The 18,393-nt window shown below is 31.7% G+C and overlaps 1 protein-coding gene across 1 annotated transcript; it reads left to right on the plus strand.

Moving 5' to 3' along the window:
- Positions 1-6,211: 6,211 nt before the first annotated feature.
- Positions 6,212-13,893, plus strand: LOC112036465 (wall-associated receptor kinase-like 10). Its single transcript, XM_024069292.2, has 4 exons — positions 6,212-6,537; positions 8,168-9,455; positions 10,240-10,308; positions 12,573-13,893. Exons 2-4 carry the CDS (start codon positions 8,564-8,566, stop codon positions 13,649-13,651), a joined length of 2,040 nt encoding a protein of 679 aa, XP_023925060.1. The 5' UTR covers positions 6,212-6,537; positions 8,168-8,563; the 3' UTR covers positions 13,652-13,893.
- The last annotated feature ends 4,500 nt before the right edge of the window (positions 13,894-18,393 follow it).

Genomic DNA, 18,393 nt, shown 5'->3' on the forward strand with positions numbered 1-18,393 from the left:
TATATGATTTTAAACGATTGGACTATATATGATTTTGGTGTAAGGGAGTCAATTTCGTATCGGAGGCTATACCGGTTTGGCCAGCAGTACGATATATTTCGAATACCGGTCAATACCGGTGTACCGTTTTAGGTTTACCGCTATTTTATATATATATATATATATATGTATGTATGTATGTATGTTTGTGTGTATATATATTATAATAAATATAAAAGTTTACTATAAAACATTTCCTCAATTCAGAACTAATTATTCATAATATTAGACTTTAGTATCAATTAAAAGAAAAAAAAAAAACACATTATAAAAAATAGAAAGTTTAAAAGTTACCATTACATACTAAAAAACAAATAATACTAATGAATTAATACAAATAAATTACTATTTTACCATAACAAAAATTTAAAAATTACAAAACTTAAAAAAAAAAAAAAAATTATACCAACTGGTACGCTTGATATTACTCAAATCGGCCAGTATATAACCGATACGGCCAATATTTAATTTAGTACAAAATATTAATATTTTAATATCGGTATACATATTAGTAGGTACATCCCTACTGGTACGAGCCGGTTCTAATGACTACCTTGTTTTTGCGTTAAGTTTCTGCAAATTCCTTTCTTTAAGAAATAGTACTGAAGTGATGGAGTAGGGGAGGTTGGGAATTCAAAAAAAGTCTAGTCTAGGCCTGAAGTCTGACAAGTCATCAATTATCACATGTAAAAAAAGTGTTACGCGTTGTGGCACAACTCGTGCCGACACCAGCATAATTCGTAAAAAAAAAAGAGAAAAAAATGGTGCATTCGTAAGTGTCAGGTGCTTTAATTTTTTATGATACAGTACTTGTTTGACCCCATCTCAAGAAAATCATTGGTGGGGAAAAAAGAAAGAAAAAAAGAAGAAGAGGAACACACGTCTAGAAGAAGATTGGTGCAGCTGGTTGTCCTTTACATCATTTATTTTATAAGCTTTATTACTGGGAATTATTAGTGGCAGAAAGTAAAGAAAAAATAATAATAATATTATGACTGCGGATTTTTAGTGTGAGAAACAGTACACTGGTGAGGAGACAGAATTTATATATATAAATTAATGTTAGTTTTGAAAAAAAAAAAAAAAAAAGTCTCTTGTGATGCTATTTTTGTCATTTATGAGGAGGGTTAATAATGAAACATTATTAGATATTTTTTGTAGTTTTTCTCTTGGTCGGTTATTTTTATAAGTTTTTTTTAAAATTATTTAATTATTGAGTAAATAGTACTTAAAAAAAATATTGGTTGATATTTAAGAATTTTAGAGGAAGTGTNGGGTATTTTTCTCTCTCTCTTATATTCCATGCATGATATGCTCATTAAAAAAAGAAAAATAAAAAGCAAAAAGAATAAAAATACTTTTAAAAATGAATGCAAGCCTGTATTTTAGGAGATGTGAGAGTTATAGGATGTACCTCAAATGTGATAGTACCCATTAAACAGTTATGATTGTGTGTGAGTTAAAGTGATTTTCTCATATCTCAAATCATCATAACATGTATACACTTATGCAATCTTGCGATGTTTGTCACACATAACACGCAATATTCTTTGCTACTCTTGATACATGTGCAGGTACAATGTGATTTGGCCATCACAAGGTTTACATGTGTTATTGTATGCTCACTAAATTGTCTTGACTTATTTTTGAAATTTAAAATTAGTTAGATTTGTTGAGTTGTGTGTTTTTGGGATCCATATGCTTAAAATTGTTGTTGAGAGATGATTTTGAGAGCTAAATATGTTGATTGGATCATTGGTTGAGTTGGCATGCTTGATTGCATTCATATCTGTGTTTTTCTCTTCTTGAAAAATTATTTTTAAGCAATCTTGACATCTCCTCGACACCTGACTTATTTATCGAGCTCTTCAGTTAATTTTTATCGCAATCTCGATACCTCTCCATAGTTAGGTGGATCGATCGAGAAACCTCTTGTCCCTTCGATAGCTTCTCGATAGTTATTCGATCGATCGAGGTTGGCTCGATAACATCTCAACATCTCTCAATCGATCGAGATCCTCTTGCATGCATTTTTTTTCACATGTTTTGCATATTTTTTATTATCTTGTCATCCATAGCATCTTATTTCATTACATTCACGCATTTATATGGATTTCTTTGCCCCCTCAATCATCTTTAATCATCTTTATGTTTCTCATGTGAAGCTTTCTAGATTCTTATACCCTTTGTCAATCATGACAAAAAGGGGGAGAAATTGTGGAGAATATATAGTTTCTTTTTTAGATTCTACATATTAGGGGGAGAAATACATGCCCTTGTTAAAGGGAGTGCTTCCCTCCTTCTTCTTGTACACCGATCTTGTGACCATGATTACATACATTGTGCTTAACTTTTATATATATTGATTAGATCATTGGTTGAGTTGCATGCTTGATTACATTCATATCTGTGTTTTTCTCTTCTTGAAAAATTGTTTTTAAGCAATCTTGACACCTCCTCGACACCTGACTTATTTATCGAGCTCTTCAGTTAATTTTTATCGCAATCTCAATACCTCTCCATAACTAGGTGGATCGATCGAGAAACCTCTTGTCCCCTCGATAGCTTCTCAATAGCTATTCGATCGATCGAGGTTGGCTCGATAACATCTCAACATTCAAGGAGAAAGAATTTATATATATAAATTAATGTTAGTTTTGAAAAAAAAAAAAAAAAAAGTCTCTTGTGATGCTATTTTTGTCATTTATGAGGAGGGTTAATAATGAAACATTATTAGATATTTTTTGTAGTTTTTCTCTTGGTCGGTTATTTTTATAAGTTTTTTTTAAAATTATTTAATTATTGAGTAAATAGTACTTAAAAAAAATATTGGTTGATATTTAAGAATTTTAGAGGAAGTGTTAGAGATAAATTCTTTTGTAGTAAGTTAGTTGAGATAAGTAATCTTATCTTAATTGGATTCATTTTGCTTATACTACTGTATTTTAACTACTAAATATTGTTTATAATTGTTACATTTTTTATTTCAATTTTATTGTTGATTTAAAGTGAAGAATAAAGAATTTATCACAAATATATTTTATTACTAAATATATGGTTATATATATATATATATATTTGAATGAGATATATTTTTGATATATATATGATTTTGGACAATCTGATTATATTTTGACTCTGATACCCAGCCAATGAGGGTTATTCATTATTACCGAAACTAATTCTATTTGGGGCATCACAAGCTCATCATGTTTCTGGACCTAATTAATGTGGGATATATATTAGCATGGAACTAGTTTCTTCTGAATCTGATGCTTAGTCATGAGGATATAACGTGACCATAGTCATAAAAGATTGCTAAGAATATGAATTATATTTGAGTATTTGAACTATTTTGAATCCTTGAAATTGTTTATGTGTTTTTGGAACCTATTGTAAATTACAGCTTTTTAATATATGGGAAACTGATTATTTTCTAATCCATCTATGATATATTTATAAAATTAAAATATTCGATCTATGTACAACTTATTATTTTACAGATCTATTTGCTTGATATAACTTATTAGGACTTTAGTTACTCATTGAGTTGCCAACTCACCCCCCCCCCCCCTTTTCCCCTCCAATTTCAAATTATGAAGAATAACAAGTTTTGAGACTTTTGCTAATGGTGTACGCTTGAAAGGAGATTATGAATTTTTGAAATAAGATGATCTTGTAATAATTAGTATATATTTTGTTTAACGATCACGAGGTTTGCATTGTTGTTACAATTGGTACTTTGGAGATCTTGTGACAATTGCATTATTGAGGATGATTGTGGCTTTATTGATGAAATTTTCTTTTGGGATAATTTTTAGTTGTTAAAAAGGCCTTGCACACTTATAGAGTGAAAACTTTATGAGCGTGCGGCCATTGTCACGTGCCTATCTATATTGTTGGGTTCAAGGCATGACAACAACACTTAGAGATACAACTTAAGCCCAAAAAACTCTCATTTTCTTTTCACTTACTGCTCTTTAAGAAAACACAAAGAGAGTATGTGCAAGAACAAAAAAAGAGGAAGCCACACAAGAAAAAGGTGAGAGAACAGCCAAGAGTACAACCGCTTAGAGAAAAAAAGACAGTCAAGAGAGAGTTATGTGTGGAGAAAAAAATAGAAAGGAGAGAACAAAGTGTTGCCGCCTTTGAGAGAGACAACTAGTATGTATGAGAGTAAAGAAAAATAAGAGACATTTTTCTTTAGCCATGAGATATACACAATAATTATTGTAATTAATTTGATAAATAGTAAATTGATTTGAAGTTTGTCTTGTAGTTTTTCTCTTCAAAGATAAATGATTTTCCATGTAAATATTTGTGTTCTGGTGTGTGATTGCTATTTTGAATTGATAATTTTTGTAATAATATAAATTTTGGGACCCAACAAATTCCATCGATAGTAATTAATGCGTGCAAGTTGGAATTTTATTATGCATTTTTTTTGAGATAATTACAACATGTTTAATTTGTTGAACTCTAAGAGCATCACCATCACCATCCGTTTTTTTTTTTTTTTTTTTTAAAATGTCATTTTGACACGCTAAAAGCTTACTTTATTATTTTAACACACAATTTTACAATTAACCATTTATCACATCTTCTATTCTTCAATTCTATACATTAAAATAATATATACCAATATTAAAATAACATTAAAAAACCATAATATAAAAAAATACAAAATAAAAACCCCTTACATACCCAAACACAACTAGTGACAAACCCACCACCTTACACAGCACAGCTTGCCACCACCACCCATAGGTACAACCCACCACCACCAACAAAAATCCATTAGCTGCCAATATACAGAGAGAAATGAGAAAAAAGAGTTAAACTCCATGGCGAGGCCGACCCACCCACTGCTGTCGCTAACCCCCCTCCCCCCCCCCCCCCCGGTCGTTGACTCACCCACCCATCAACACCCCACATCCCACCCCACCACTGTCTCACACCAGAACCACCATAGAAAAACAAAAACAAAAACAAAAAACACAATCAAATTTGCATCCACCCACCGTCGACCCATCCATAGACCGGCCCATCCATCACCGAATTTGCACCCATAACCCAACCGATCTACCCATCACCATCTGAACACATTCACTACCGAACCCACCCATCAAATTACTGCCAAAAAAAAAAAACCCACAGCAACACTGATCGGCATCGGGTGGCGTGATAGGTCACATCCGAATGTCTTAGGAAGAATGAGAGAGGAGAGGAAAAAAAGGAATAAAGTGATGAGAGAGGAGAGAGAAAAGAGAAAAGAGAATAAAAAATAATAAAACCATACACCGTTTTGTTCTGTATCGTGTCAAAGTTGAGATGGTACTGTAGTATGTTTCAAAATTTTGACACATTTAACACACCTTATGATGCTTTATTTTTGGTGTTTGGTGTGCCAAATGTTAAATATTTGGCATTTAGCACACCTGATGGTGATGCTCTGAGAGGGTGTTTGGATTGGGTTGTTTTGAGTTATATAACTCAAAACTCAAATTTCGTGGCCCCACTGAGTTGCATTTTGTTTGGCGTTATTTTCCGTCATTATTTCCAGAGTCCTAGTGGCACAAGACTTTTCCTTGATTCCAAAACTTGTTCCTCAAAAATTTGAGATATAGGAATGAAAACTGAGGACAGTTTTCGGCAAAATTTGCCAAATAGTAGATTTTTAGAAAATTTTTTGGTGCACGGCATGCGGATAAAACATTTTAGTAAGCTGGACTATTTTTGGAAATCGAGTTTAACAAATTCGAGTTCCAACCCATTCAAACTCAATTTCCTCTTGCGTGAAGTTTGACATGGACCCAAAAAAAAAAAAACATGGAACTCGAGTCTAAGAAACTCGAGTTCCATTTGAACAGAACTTGAGTTTTTTAAACTCGAGTTCCTTGTGTATAATTTGGAATTCGAGTCTAAAAAACTTGATTTCTACTTAAAAAAAAAAAAAGAGTCAAACTTACTAAAATATTTCATCAGCAAGCATTTTTGCAAAAATTTTTCAAAAAATCTACTATTTGGCAACTTTTGCCGACAGCTCCACGGTGTTTTCAGTTTCAAAAACAGAGAAGGATGGCATTTTGGTTATTACCTTCAACTTGTGGGACCCGGTGCAGTGTATAATCACATCAAATTTCAGACCGTTGGAACTCTTTATTTTTTTTTGGCTTCTCTCTGGCAAGCAAGAGTTTAACTCTACCTTTTCCCTCATTTTTTGATCTCTTCCTTCAGATGACATTACCCATAACCCAACCTCCCCATTCACTCATCTCATCTCACACACCCCTCTGAACCAACATAAAATCACTTCCTTGACTTTTTCTGAGACCCAGCCTTTATATCAAACTCCAGTGGTGTTGTTCATCTTATAATCTCACGCGTGGGGCACGGTTGATAGAAGAACCCATCCAAGCAAAGACCTAGCACCACCGACACCCTCATCTCTCACCGGCGCCGACATCAGTCAGTTCATCAGCTCCGACCTCTGCCCAGGTGACCACGTTTTCTCTCTCTCCCTCCGTAAACCCACCTTGCTCTATTTTGTGTTCCTCTAAATTTCAATGTTTGTATTTCAAAGTTTTTGTTCAGGTGCTCTGTTTTGATTTTGTTTGTGTTTCAATGTTTTTTTCAATTTCTCTAAACCTTGATGGGCTTTTGTAAAATAATGAAATTTGTGTCTGATGGGTTTTGTAAAATAATCGACTTTGTCTGTGATGAAATGTGGACTGATAAATTTTGATTCGGGTATATGTTATGGGTTATTGTATGGGTCAGCACTGGTTTATGCTAAAAATCCCATCTTTTTGTGACTTTGTTTGCGATTGTGTGTGCTGAGTCTTTAATAAAGATTTCGTTGCTTCTGTCTCCCTGCTCCCTTCTTTTCTTTATATTGATGGTTTATCAAAAATTTCATATTTTGAAGCACTCCTTTATAATCACTTGAAGGGACTCTGTGTGTGATTTATTATAAATTCAATGTCTATGGTCATTTCTTCTTGACAAGAGTGGCTGCTTTCTTTCTAATCACAAAGTGTACAACTGGGTTTATTCTTTCTCTTGGATCAGATTGAGTCATCACTTTTATTTTGTAACTTTGTTTTGTAATTCTATAAAACTTGAGGTTGCATCCTCTGGATTTGTTATGCAGCAATTTTAAAAGTTATCCAACTGAGAAAATATCTGAGCATGTAATATTGAATGATACATATTTGTTACACTTTGTAGCCTCACAGATTTCAGAAAGTTATCTTAGTCAGGAAATGATTTTTATTCTCTCTCGTAGAGTGTCTGCTTTTGTAGTTTTTAGCATAAGTGTCATGTTTACTTCCTAGCGTAAATCTGACCAAGGTTATCATACACAGCAACAGGTTTTTGTGGAAATTGTTTCCTGAAGTTGCAAGATTTTGTAGTTTTGAGAGTAGACAGTGGTGGAGAGACCACTTCCTATGAAGAACCAATAAGGGTCTAGTTGGTTTAGACCACCACTTAAAATAGTTCTAAAGAAAATTTGATTGAAGCTCAGAACTGGATAGAATGTATTAATTACAACCTGGGATTATAAATGACAATTAACTTGGATTAGTTTCTATGCATTACTCCCTAACATGGTGTTTAAATTAAATATAACATGTTTGCCATTTACTTGATTAAACTATAGTTTATTTGATTAAAGAAAAATAAGGCTGCATGGTAGCAGATCTGGATTCAGGCAAGAAATGATACATATTGTTTCCTTGATTAAACTATAGTTTATTAATTACAAGAAATGTTTTTTTTATTTTTTTTTATTTTTTTAATTTTTTGTATATATATATATATATTGTTTACTGGATATGTAAACAAATTAGATTGTTTACAATGCACAGGTTATGTCAAAGCATTGTTGATAATGCACAGGTTATGTTAGAATGTTGATATTTATGTATTTGATTAGTTTATTTATGTCAAAGCATTGTTGATAATGCACAGGTTATTTATGTATTTGATATATATATCCAACGTGTATGTGAAGATATCAATATTAAAGCAATTAAGGCCTCTTTATTTATGTATTTGATGAGTTTATAAAATAGTTTTGGTGACATTTGTGAAAATGTTGATATTTTAGTAATGCTGTTTGCAGGTGATGGGTCTTCAGGATATGGAGGCAGAAGTATAGAGAAGGAAAAGGAAAAGAAAACCACAAATCTTTCGCTTACATTCGGTGTGTGTGTGTGTGTGTCTGTGGAGATAGGAAGACAAAAACAGTGTTTTGGGTGAAAGGAGAGAGAAGAGGACATGCCCGAGAGAAAACCAACCTTCTGACCTGTGCAGGCTGTGGGCTCCACCAAAAAGTGAAAAAATCAAGTACTGAGATGTGGGGCATGGTTTTGAGATATTGGAGCCAAACAAAAATTTTCAGTTTTGGGTTTTGAGTGAGATAGAGTTTTGAGAAATGAGTGATGTTTTTGAGTTGTGTTTCGTGTTATAAGTTTTGAGTTTTCAGATACTTCCCATCCGAACACCTAGACACCCAAAAATGAAAATGGCTGTGCAATTTGTAATGCGAATTACTATTTTAGTTCTGCTGACATATGAATTAGCAGAGGCAGAAGCAGCAGCAGCAGCAATTGTAGCAAAACCCGATTGTAATGGTAGTTGTGGAAATCTTGACATTCCATACCCGTTTGGAATCGGACCTCATTGCTACATGGACAAGATGTTCGAAGTTGTTTGCAATGGAACTGGCAGCTCTGTTAAAGCCTACTTAATTAGTATTGACAAGGAGGTGCTGCAAATCAATATTAGTAATAGTTACTATTATTTTGAACCTACGGTTCAGGTCCAAATGCCAATCATATATTCGAACAATTGTAGGAGCTTGGGAAGTGGTGCAGCTTTGAACATTTCAGGAAGTCCCTTTAACTTCTCCTTCATTGAAAACACATTCATTTCTGTTGGCTGCTACAACTTTGCAAAAATAACCGGACTTGGTCCTGTGGTTTTTGGGTGCGAAACGCATTGCAATAAAAGCAAGACTGTCGAAAGAACTAATTGCTCCTCCGGTTTCAACTGCTGCGAGTCATCCTATTTCCCTTACCAGCAAGAATTTCATGTAGAATTCAAAAGGATCGATGGATCACCAGCAGGAGAGGAAAAAGCGTGCAAGTATGCTTTCCTAGTGGACCAAAATTGGTTGCAGTCAAACAAACCAGATCCCTCTTCCGTGCAATACTGGGAAACCGTTCCCATAGTGCTGGACTGGGCAATATCAAAACGGACCAAAGACTCACGAGACATGTTTAAATCCCTCAAGAAACGACCTCATGTCAGGTGTTCTTTCGAGGACGAGGACGAGGACTTCTACAGCTTTGCATGCAAGTGTGCTTACAAATACCAAGGAAATCCTTATCTTCCCAGCGGATGTCAAGGTAAGTAAACCAGTTTTATATTTCTTTGTTTTTTCTTCAATTTTTTTTATAAAATATTATTTTAGCCCTAAGCTTTACAAAAAGTTTATTTTTCATCCATAAACTTGACGAAATTTATTTTTTGTCCATTTTAAAAAGTTCTTCTTTCATTCATAAACTATTGAAAATGTTATATTTTTATTCTTAAAACTTTAAAAAAGATTTTTTTTATCCTTAAATTATTAAAAAAGCTTTTTTTAATCCCTACTTTTATTTCAAAACTATTGAAAAAACTATTTACAAAAATACAAAGATGAAAAATATAAGTTTTTAAAATTTAAGAATAAAAAAAATTTGTTAAAATTTAGGAACAAAAATAATATTTTACCCTTTTTCTTAATAGTAATCCATTTTACGCCCCCATAATAACTTGCCTAACTCATGGACCATTAAAAAAGCCTAATAGCTATTTTCTGGATATTACCTTTGCTTTTGAAAAGACAATGCTTGGTATATTTTGTTGGAATGGTTACTAAAGAGTAATTATGTTAAATAAAATCATGTTTGGTTATGTCGAGAAGGGGGATAAAAGATAATCAACTGGTGGATGCTAAAAGATAGGTGAAGTTTGGTTATAAATTTGGGCTACAACTTCCACTATAAAAAAAACGTAATGTCTATATATTTTGAAAATCTTAAATTACATATTATTTATATTTTTAACGCACATATCAAATTTTGTGTCAATTCATAAACTTATTTTTTAATAAATTTATTAATTTGCGTGTAATCCTATTCCTATCAGCTGAATGCGACAACAAGAGTATAGAAGGCATTTTCAGGTGCAAATCTCGACTGATGTTAGCCATTATAGGTATGTTCGTATACCCGTTAAATTTGAAAGATGTTAACTAATACTTTAAGATTAATAGTTTAGCAACCATTTTTTGAAATATTTTATGAAAAAATGATAAAGTAATTAATTTTGTTAATAATTTTTTTATATTTTTCATAAAGTTAAAACTTTCTTAAAATACTTTATTAACAATAATCCTATAGACTGGTTAACATAACCCAAAAATAATAACAAGATCTTTGATATGTTACTAAGATGTGTTACTAAGATGTGCTATAGCCAATAGCACAAGATTCATGATATTTAAGCGGGACGGTACAACTGATTATTACTTTTAGTTTATTGGTTTTTCTTAACTCAAAAGATCATGACAGACAGGGAATGACTTGATTGTACTTTCCGAGATAGTTAATGGAATAAAAAATAATATATATATATTTTTAAAGACTATATTTCATACACTTTTAGTTTACTAAATTAAATGCACGTCTAGAAAATGAAGCACATAAAAGGTCAATTAGCTATAAATTTCTGTTCTCTTGGCAATCTATCACTAAAAGATACAGGCATACCGCATTACCTCCTATAACTTGATAGTTTCACACTGTTAGTTGAATTGCATTACTCATCACTCTTCTATATTTTTCCACGAAAATTACAAATCTATCTAGAAAAAATAATTTTTCTCTTTAAAGTTGTACAATTCCTCATTTTAGTTTAGATTTTTGAATCTATTAATTATTATATAGATTTTTATTGTACACCTTACTACTGCATAAGAGAGCACAAGGGGCGTTTACCAAATTGCTCAAATGCACCACCACACCCAAACTAACTAAAACTGCATGCAAAATGAAGTAGCTGCACTGCACCATAAGTAATCCTTGACAGCCTCATCTTTTTCACTCATTGTTCATGAGAAAGGGGTAAAAAATTTCCCTTATTGTTTTGATAATAGTCAACATATATCTGAAAACATAGCATACTGGTGGCGATTGGGGAAAGAGATGAATCTTAAAGTGTGTATCAAGAAAGGAAAAATTAGCATATGCCCTAAGAACATTTTTTAGGGAAATGTTTTAGGGAAGTTTTTATGGGAAAAGAAAAAAAAAATGTTTTAACAGTTTTTTCTATTTTACATAAAAGTGGTATCAAGACTTTCTTAAAATAATTTATTAACAATTACCCTAATGACATCCCTTAATGTGACCTTATTACAAAAGAGAAATTATTAGATCCACTAGGAAGATTGCTAATATGGTCCTTCCTAATCTTCCAACCATTAAAATGTTATTATTTATGCAAATATGACATCACCTGGTAATTTTTATTTTTTATTTTTTATGCTGATTAGGAAATTCACTCATACATTTGTATAAATTACATTATCTCATTAGTTGGGAGGACTACGTCAACAGTTCTTTTGGTAGATCTAATAATTTCTCATTAAAAAAGGGTTATGTTAAGGAAAGATTAAGGAGAAGATGGGTGGTATTAAATATTGGAAGAAAGGATAAAGGGTAAATGAGTGAAGGACTTTGGTTTGTCCCAAGAAATTGTAAAGGTTGATTTTAGTGATGAGCACTAGTATACAAATAATTTGTTTTTAGAAAATAAGTTTATAAGAATTCATCAATTTATGGCAGAGGACTGACCTAGGGACATGTTGAAAAGTTAGATAATCGACAACATATCCCAATCTCATAAGTCCCTTACCGTGCCATTTTATAAAAAAAAGCATTACACCATTCAACTGTTTCCTGGAAAATCAAGTACTTAACAGCAACTTTCTTTTTTTAAGAAATTAATTAGGAGGTAAAGCTAATTTAGACTCTGCATATTGTGAGAACATATTAATGTAAATTAAAAAAAGTTGGCAACTTTTAGTAGGAAAGATGTTTTCAAATCATCATAATTATGTTCAAATCTAGGTTGGGTTTGGATAGTGTCTCCCGACGTGTTTGGGCTGGGTTTGGATAGCGTCTCACAGTGCGTTTGACCTTTTTTTGTGTGGGTCCTATGTATTGTTTACAGGATCTACAAGTACGGATTTCAGCAAAATCAATTTTAAAATTGAGTTTCACAGTATTATTCATACATTTACAAATTATTTTGTTACAGTGTTTTGAGTTTTCAGCTTTCAGCAATAAGCGATATTCAAACAGACTCTTATTTATACTTATTCATATTTTTATATAGCTTAAATTTAGGCAGATGTTTCTAACCTTAAAAAAAAAAAAAATTGATGTGATATTTCTATTTTTATTGTTTGATGTATGCAGTTATTTGTCCAAGTTTTGTGCTATTGTTTCTACTCCTTATTATTTGGTGGTTATCCAAAGTGATAAAGAAAAGAAACAAAATCAAGCTCAAGCAAAAATTCTTCGAAAGGAATGGTGGTTTGTTATTACAACAACAATTGTCTTCAAATGAAAACAACGTTCAGAAGGCAAAATTATTCAATTCAAAGGAGTTGGAAAATGTAACTGATCATTTTAATGAAAATAGAATACTTGGTAAAGGTGGACAAGGTACAGTTTATAAAGGAATGTCAACTGATGGAAGAATTGTGGCAATTAAAAAGTGCAACAGAGTGGATGAGGGAAATCTTGAACAATTCGTTAATGAGATTTTCATTCTTTCACAAATCAATCATAGAAATGTGGTTAAACTACTGGGGTGTTGTCTAGAAACAGAAGTTCCTTTGTTAGTTTATGAATTTATTCCTAACGGCACACTTTTTCAGTATCTCCACAAAGAAAATGAAGATTTTCCATTGCTAACATGGGATATGCGCTTAAGAATTGCCATAGAAATCGCGGGAGCTCTATCATACTTACACTCAGCAGCTTCATTACCCATTTATCATCGAGACATAAAATCGTCGAATATTCTCCTTGATGAGAAATATAGAGCAAAAGTGGCAGACTTTGGCACTTCAAGATCAGTGGCCATTGACCAAACTCATGTAACCACACTAATATATGGCACTTATGGGTATTTGGATCCAGAATACTTTCAAACGAGCCAATATACAGAAAAGAGTGATGTTTATAGTTTTGGAGTAGTCCTTATTGAGCTTTTAACAGGGGAAAAACCAGTTTCTTTGATGAGATCACAAGAAGGTCGGAATCTATCTACATATTTTGTTCATTCATTAAAAGAAAACCGCCTCTTTGATATACTTGATACTCAAGTAAGTAAGGTCTGTAATAAAGATGAAGTCATAACAATTGCTAACCTTGCAAAAAGATGTTTGCACTTGAATGGAAAGAAACGACCTACAATGATGGAGATCATGATGGAATTAGAGGGAGTTCAAAAAGTTTCTCCTCATCAACCAAATTTGGAAGAAATTTAATATGTTAGAAATGAAAAAATGGGGCCACGGAATGATGTTTCAATTTCAACAAGTTCATGCTTAGAATCTGGTTCAGCTTCATCATCGAACGTCCTACCACTTTTATCCATCCAATCGGATTGATTAAAAACTATGTACTTATTCATCTTTGTTTCATGTTGTAAACTATTATCAAATCATATTCCTATTTTTAAACTCCTACTACTAGAGTTGCAATAATGATATTATATCTTTGTTTGGCATGGGAAGTATAATTTTAATTGTTAGCTTTTAAAATAATTTTAATAGTATAATTTTAGTGTTTAGAGGGTTTAGCAAACTTTGGTTGTAAAGTGTTTTGAAACTATTTTACACAGCTGGAAACCAAATTGATAAAAAGCTTTTTAGATGCGAGAAATGACAAAAGATGACAAAAGATGTTTTATATATTAGTACTTAAACCTAATTAATTCAATAATAATAATAATTTTTATTGTTATTCTTATTATTTTGCTCTCACTCTCTCTCTCTTAAAAATTAGTAGTCATTGAGTATCTTAAAAGAAAAAAGAAAAAGAATGGACAGTTATGCCAACACATTATTTTTATTTTAAAAAAAAAATGGAATAGCGCACTTAAGAAATTTAGTACTAACATTTAAACATTTTACTTCATTAGCCAAAACTATTTTTAGCCTTTAAGGAACCCCTATGTTCCTTTTGGCCTTGGTGTAGTAAGTAGAGTTTCAATTGTAAAGCTTTATTAGTAGATTTTTGCTTTATGTTAGAATTTCAATTGACAATTCTCTAGCATTTGAGTGTTTTGCTCTTTAAATTTGTGTATATTTAAGGCAAGAGCCTTGTAATTTAATTAGAATATCTTGATGTTTCCAAAGAAGATATCTAGAGTTCAAATATCTCATCCCTCATTGTTATAACTATCAAATTATCTACAAAAAAAAAAGAAAAAAGGCTTGGATTTATAAAGCACGAACATTAAATTATAGAGTTTGGTAATGCATTAGAAGCTCTTTGTTTTGATGAATTTTGGACATTTTCAAGTTAAGTAAGGTTACTCTTATGTTGTTACATAGTACACACTATACTAACTAGCTTGTAACCTGTACTTCTACACAAAAATATTGAATAATAGTAATAATGAAGGTAATTTTAGCTTTCTTACTGAGTAATATAAATAGGTCACTGGACACAAAATTAAACTATATTTATAAGCTAATTTGGATTTTGAATATACATTAACTTCAATATATGATTTTCTCATGTGTTGTAATTTGATCTCAATTTTCTAGGAATAGTCGCCTGACTCTAGTGATGCATGGGAAAATTTTGCATAATGGTATAATAATCATTACTCACGTAAAAATAATCACCCCTCAAAGGAATTAAAACCTTAAAGATGCATTCAACCACTAAGTTCTCGTAGAATTTTGAAGTCATAATAGGAATTAGATGACTTATATGTTAGTCAACCACATTATTATCACAATCAGTCCTAATAATTTTTGGCACATTCCCACACCCCCTCTTTTTTTTTTTTTTTCTTTTTTTAAGATTATCAACAACAAAAAAATGAAACTCCTTTTTACTTATCAAAAACATGAAACCTTTCTAGGAAACAATGTTAGTGGCAAATCTGGAATGAAATAAACCATAAGACTTATCAAGTAACCCATGGAAGATTTATCTTTTTCTTTTTTTCAGATCTTCCCTTCTTAGCAATATTGATTCACTGATTTCTTCAAGTGGATCTGAGAAACATTATGAGAAAGTATATGCAAGGTTAGAAATTAATTCTAATTTTAATATATAGACAATTCATTTAACTCTTAAAAAGACTAAATTTAATATTAATTTTTGCACCCACCACGTGTCACTTCAATCAATCTACCAACAAAATAAGAACAAAAACAACAAATTAGTATCAGTTGTAACTAAATCATCATGGAGTCTTAGTAATTTTCACAATAGCCAGAAAGTCTTTTTCAATTACATGTTCTAGTAATTGGGTAGGCGTTGTATATGTGAAATTTGTAACTGTTTCAGGCATGGCCTTTGTTCGGTGCTAGCAATTTCGTATCAACTGTTTGTTTTACCCCATTTACAATAGCATTAGAAACCAGCAGAGGCTGCTGCATGACCTGAATACGTTTGATGTTAATGCTGGTTTTGAGTTCAAACAACATGAACTATTGTGATAATCCTACTACTGATCTGTTAGTGATTTCTTCCATAGGGATTTTCGTGTTTGATTTGGGATGATTCAGAGTGATTCTACAACTATCTGAATCAATATTATTGACAATGTTAAAACTAATGCAAGAAAAAATAAATAGGATACAAAGGTTTATTGAAATGGATACAATAAATAAGATACAAAGGTTTATTGAATTGGATACAAATACCCAAAAAAGACAATTTATGGGTCTATTTGGGATCCGTTTATTTTGTTGAAACTAAAAACTTTTTGTTGAAAATACTATAGATAAATGTAAAAGTTAGTTGAAATAGTATAGTAAGATCTATGAATATTACCAAAAAGTGCAGTGACGCCTATGTATGTAGCAAAAATAAGTTGAATAATAAAATAAGCTAGTTTTTTAATTTGAAACCAAGCGCACACTATATTAGAATTAAGCAAATGTAAATTTTCAAATCAATTCATCTATGATCTATCCACAGAAGAATAATGCTAAATACACAAACTATTTTACAATATTTTTACAAATTGCTGATGTGGCGAATTTTTACTAGTTTTAATATGGGCCATCACTAACATCACATATTAGTTCTAATATGGGCCCATATTAGAATAGTAAGAATTTGTCATATTAACAATTTGTAAAAATGTTGTAAAATAGTTTGTATATGTAGCATTACTCCTCCACAAAATACAAAGGATATTCTGCTCTCATAAGTTTTGTGTTGAATTTCTCATACGTGGAGCCTTGCATGGCCTCCACGTTTTAGCATTTTTTTTTTTTTGGCCTATTTATTTTGTCTTTGAGCAATTTATTCTTTTTCTATTTCACTATTCATTAATCTCACTAATTCGCCATTAGCAGTTCTGCGCAGCAGCTTCCCAAATTCTCTTTTCATATCTGCAGCTGTGTTAAGAAGAAGGAAAGTTCTTGGCATCCAAAAGAAAAACACAACTTTGGCAACGGAAAGACAACAGGGAACAGGGGTAAAAAAGTCATTTGGAATTTTTCTTTCATTTTCTACCTGGTTTTCTCTCAAATTCGGAGAGATACATTTTGGTAAGCTCATATGAAAAATACCGAGCTCCATTATTTTCTTTCCTTCATGTTTTCAACTCAACCAAATAAGAATAAATGATATTTTCTCCTCAATTTTCTTTTCTATCTTTTCCATTATCCCTATTTTTAACCGATCCAAACATACTGTAAATGAAAGCTAGTAGCAACCTAAGGTATCCACTTCATGATGATTGTTCTTTATCCTGGTTTGAATTCTTAAAAATAAGAGATTTTGCCAATTAACTACTCTTATGTTAAATACTTATTTTTAAAAAAATACTACTATCTTAAATATTCATTCCAAAACGTGTTAATGTTCAATATTATAAAATTCCATTAATCAAATAAAAAAAGTTAAATCACATTATAAAAAATAAGTAAAATCCATATTTATGGATGCTGGGTTTCCTTTTATAAATACACTATATTTAATACATTTGAAGTGATGCATCAACAATATTTTCACAATAAATCTTAAGTAATGTAGAAAAAACATAGCATTTTTCACTTTTACTTGAAAATCACAATATTTAAACAATTCCTTTAACCAAATACAACAAATTTCCAAATCTAATAGCTTATTTGGATGGGTGGGGAGTAGAGAGGAGTAGAGTAAAGCGAGGAAGAGTAAATTAAATTATCTTATTTGGATGTTTTTTAAGGGACGAGGGGAGGGATTTGGAGCAATTTGGAGGAGTTCTAATTACTTCTAATCCTCATTTTTAATTCCCCAAAATTAGAGAGATTTAGAGAGAGAGTAGAACATAGAAATGCTTGATCAAATGAATTACCAAATTTATCTTTACTATATTAAGAAAATTACAAATTATGAAGAGACTATTATTCCCCTCCATTTACTTAATTTTAAAAACATCCAAATAAGTTGGAGGATAACCATTTCTCTCTACTCTTTTTTCTACTACTATCTTCCCCCTTACTTCCTTAATGGCATGTTTGGATGTTTAAAAAAGGAGGGGGAGTAGAGTAGAGGGAGGGAGAGTAATGCAATTACCTTATTTGGAAGTTTTTTAAAAAATGAGGGGGAGGAGTTTGGAGGAGTTTGGAGGGGTTTGGACTCCCTCTAGCCCCCCAATTTTAATTCCCTCAAATTGGAGAGATTTGGAGGGAGAGTAGAGTACATAAACTATTGACCAAGTAAATTACCTAATTTACCCTTATTATATTAACAAAATTACACAATGGAAAGGGCTAATTACTCCCTTCCCCCTTACTAATTTTAAAAACATCCAAATAAGGTGGAGGTGAATCATTCTCCTCTACTCTCCTCCCCACTACTCCTCTTCCCTCTACTCCCCTCTACTCTCCTTCCTCTCTAAACTTCCAAACATAGCATAAATGTTATTGAAAATTTCATTATGAAGAAAAAAATGTTATTGAAAATTTGAAACTCAAGATTTCGTTTATTTTATTTTATTTTTTTGACTTTCAAGCTTTAATAATTTATTACACTTTTAAGAAAGGACTTA

Source organism: Quercus suber, unplaced genomic scaffold (assembly GCF_002906115.3).
Source record: "Quercus suber isolate HL8 unplaced genomic scaffold, Cork oak 2.0 scaffold_256, whole genome shotgun sequence".
Lineage (NCBI taxonomy): Eukaryota > Viridiplantae > Streptophyta > Magnoliopsida > Fagales > Fagaceae > Quercus > Quercus suber.

Coding starts and splice junctions, on each gene's coding strand:
- LOC112036465 (XM_024069292.2), top strand. CDS start 8,564: ATGAAAATGGCTGTGCAATTTGTAATGCGAATTACTATTTTAGTTCTG. Junction 9,456..10,239: donor TCTTCCCAGCGGATGTCAAG/GTAAGTAAACCA, acceptor TATTCCTATCAG/CTGAATGCGACAACAAGAGT. Junction 10,309..12,572: donor ACTGATGTTAGCCATTATAG/GTATGTTCGTAT, acceptor TGATGTATGCAG/TTATTTGTCCAAGTTTTGTG.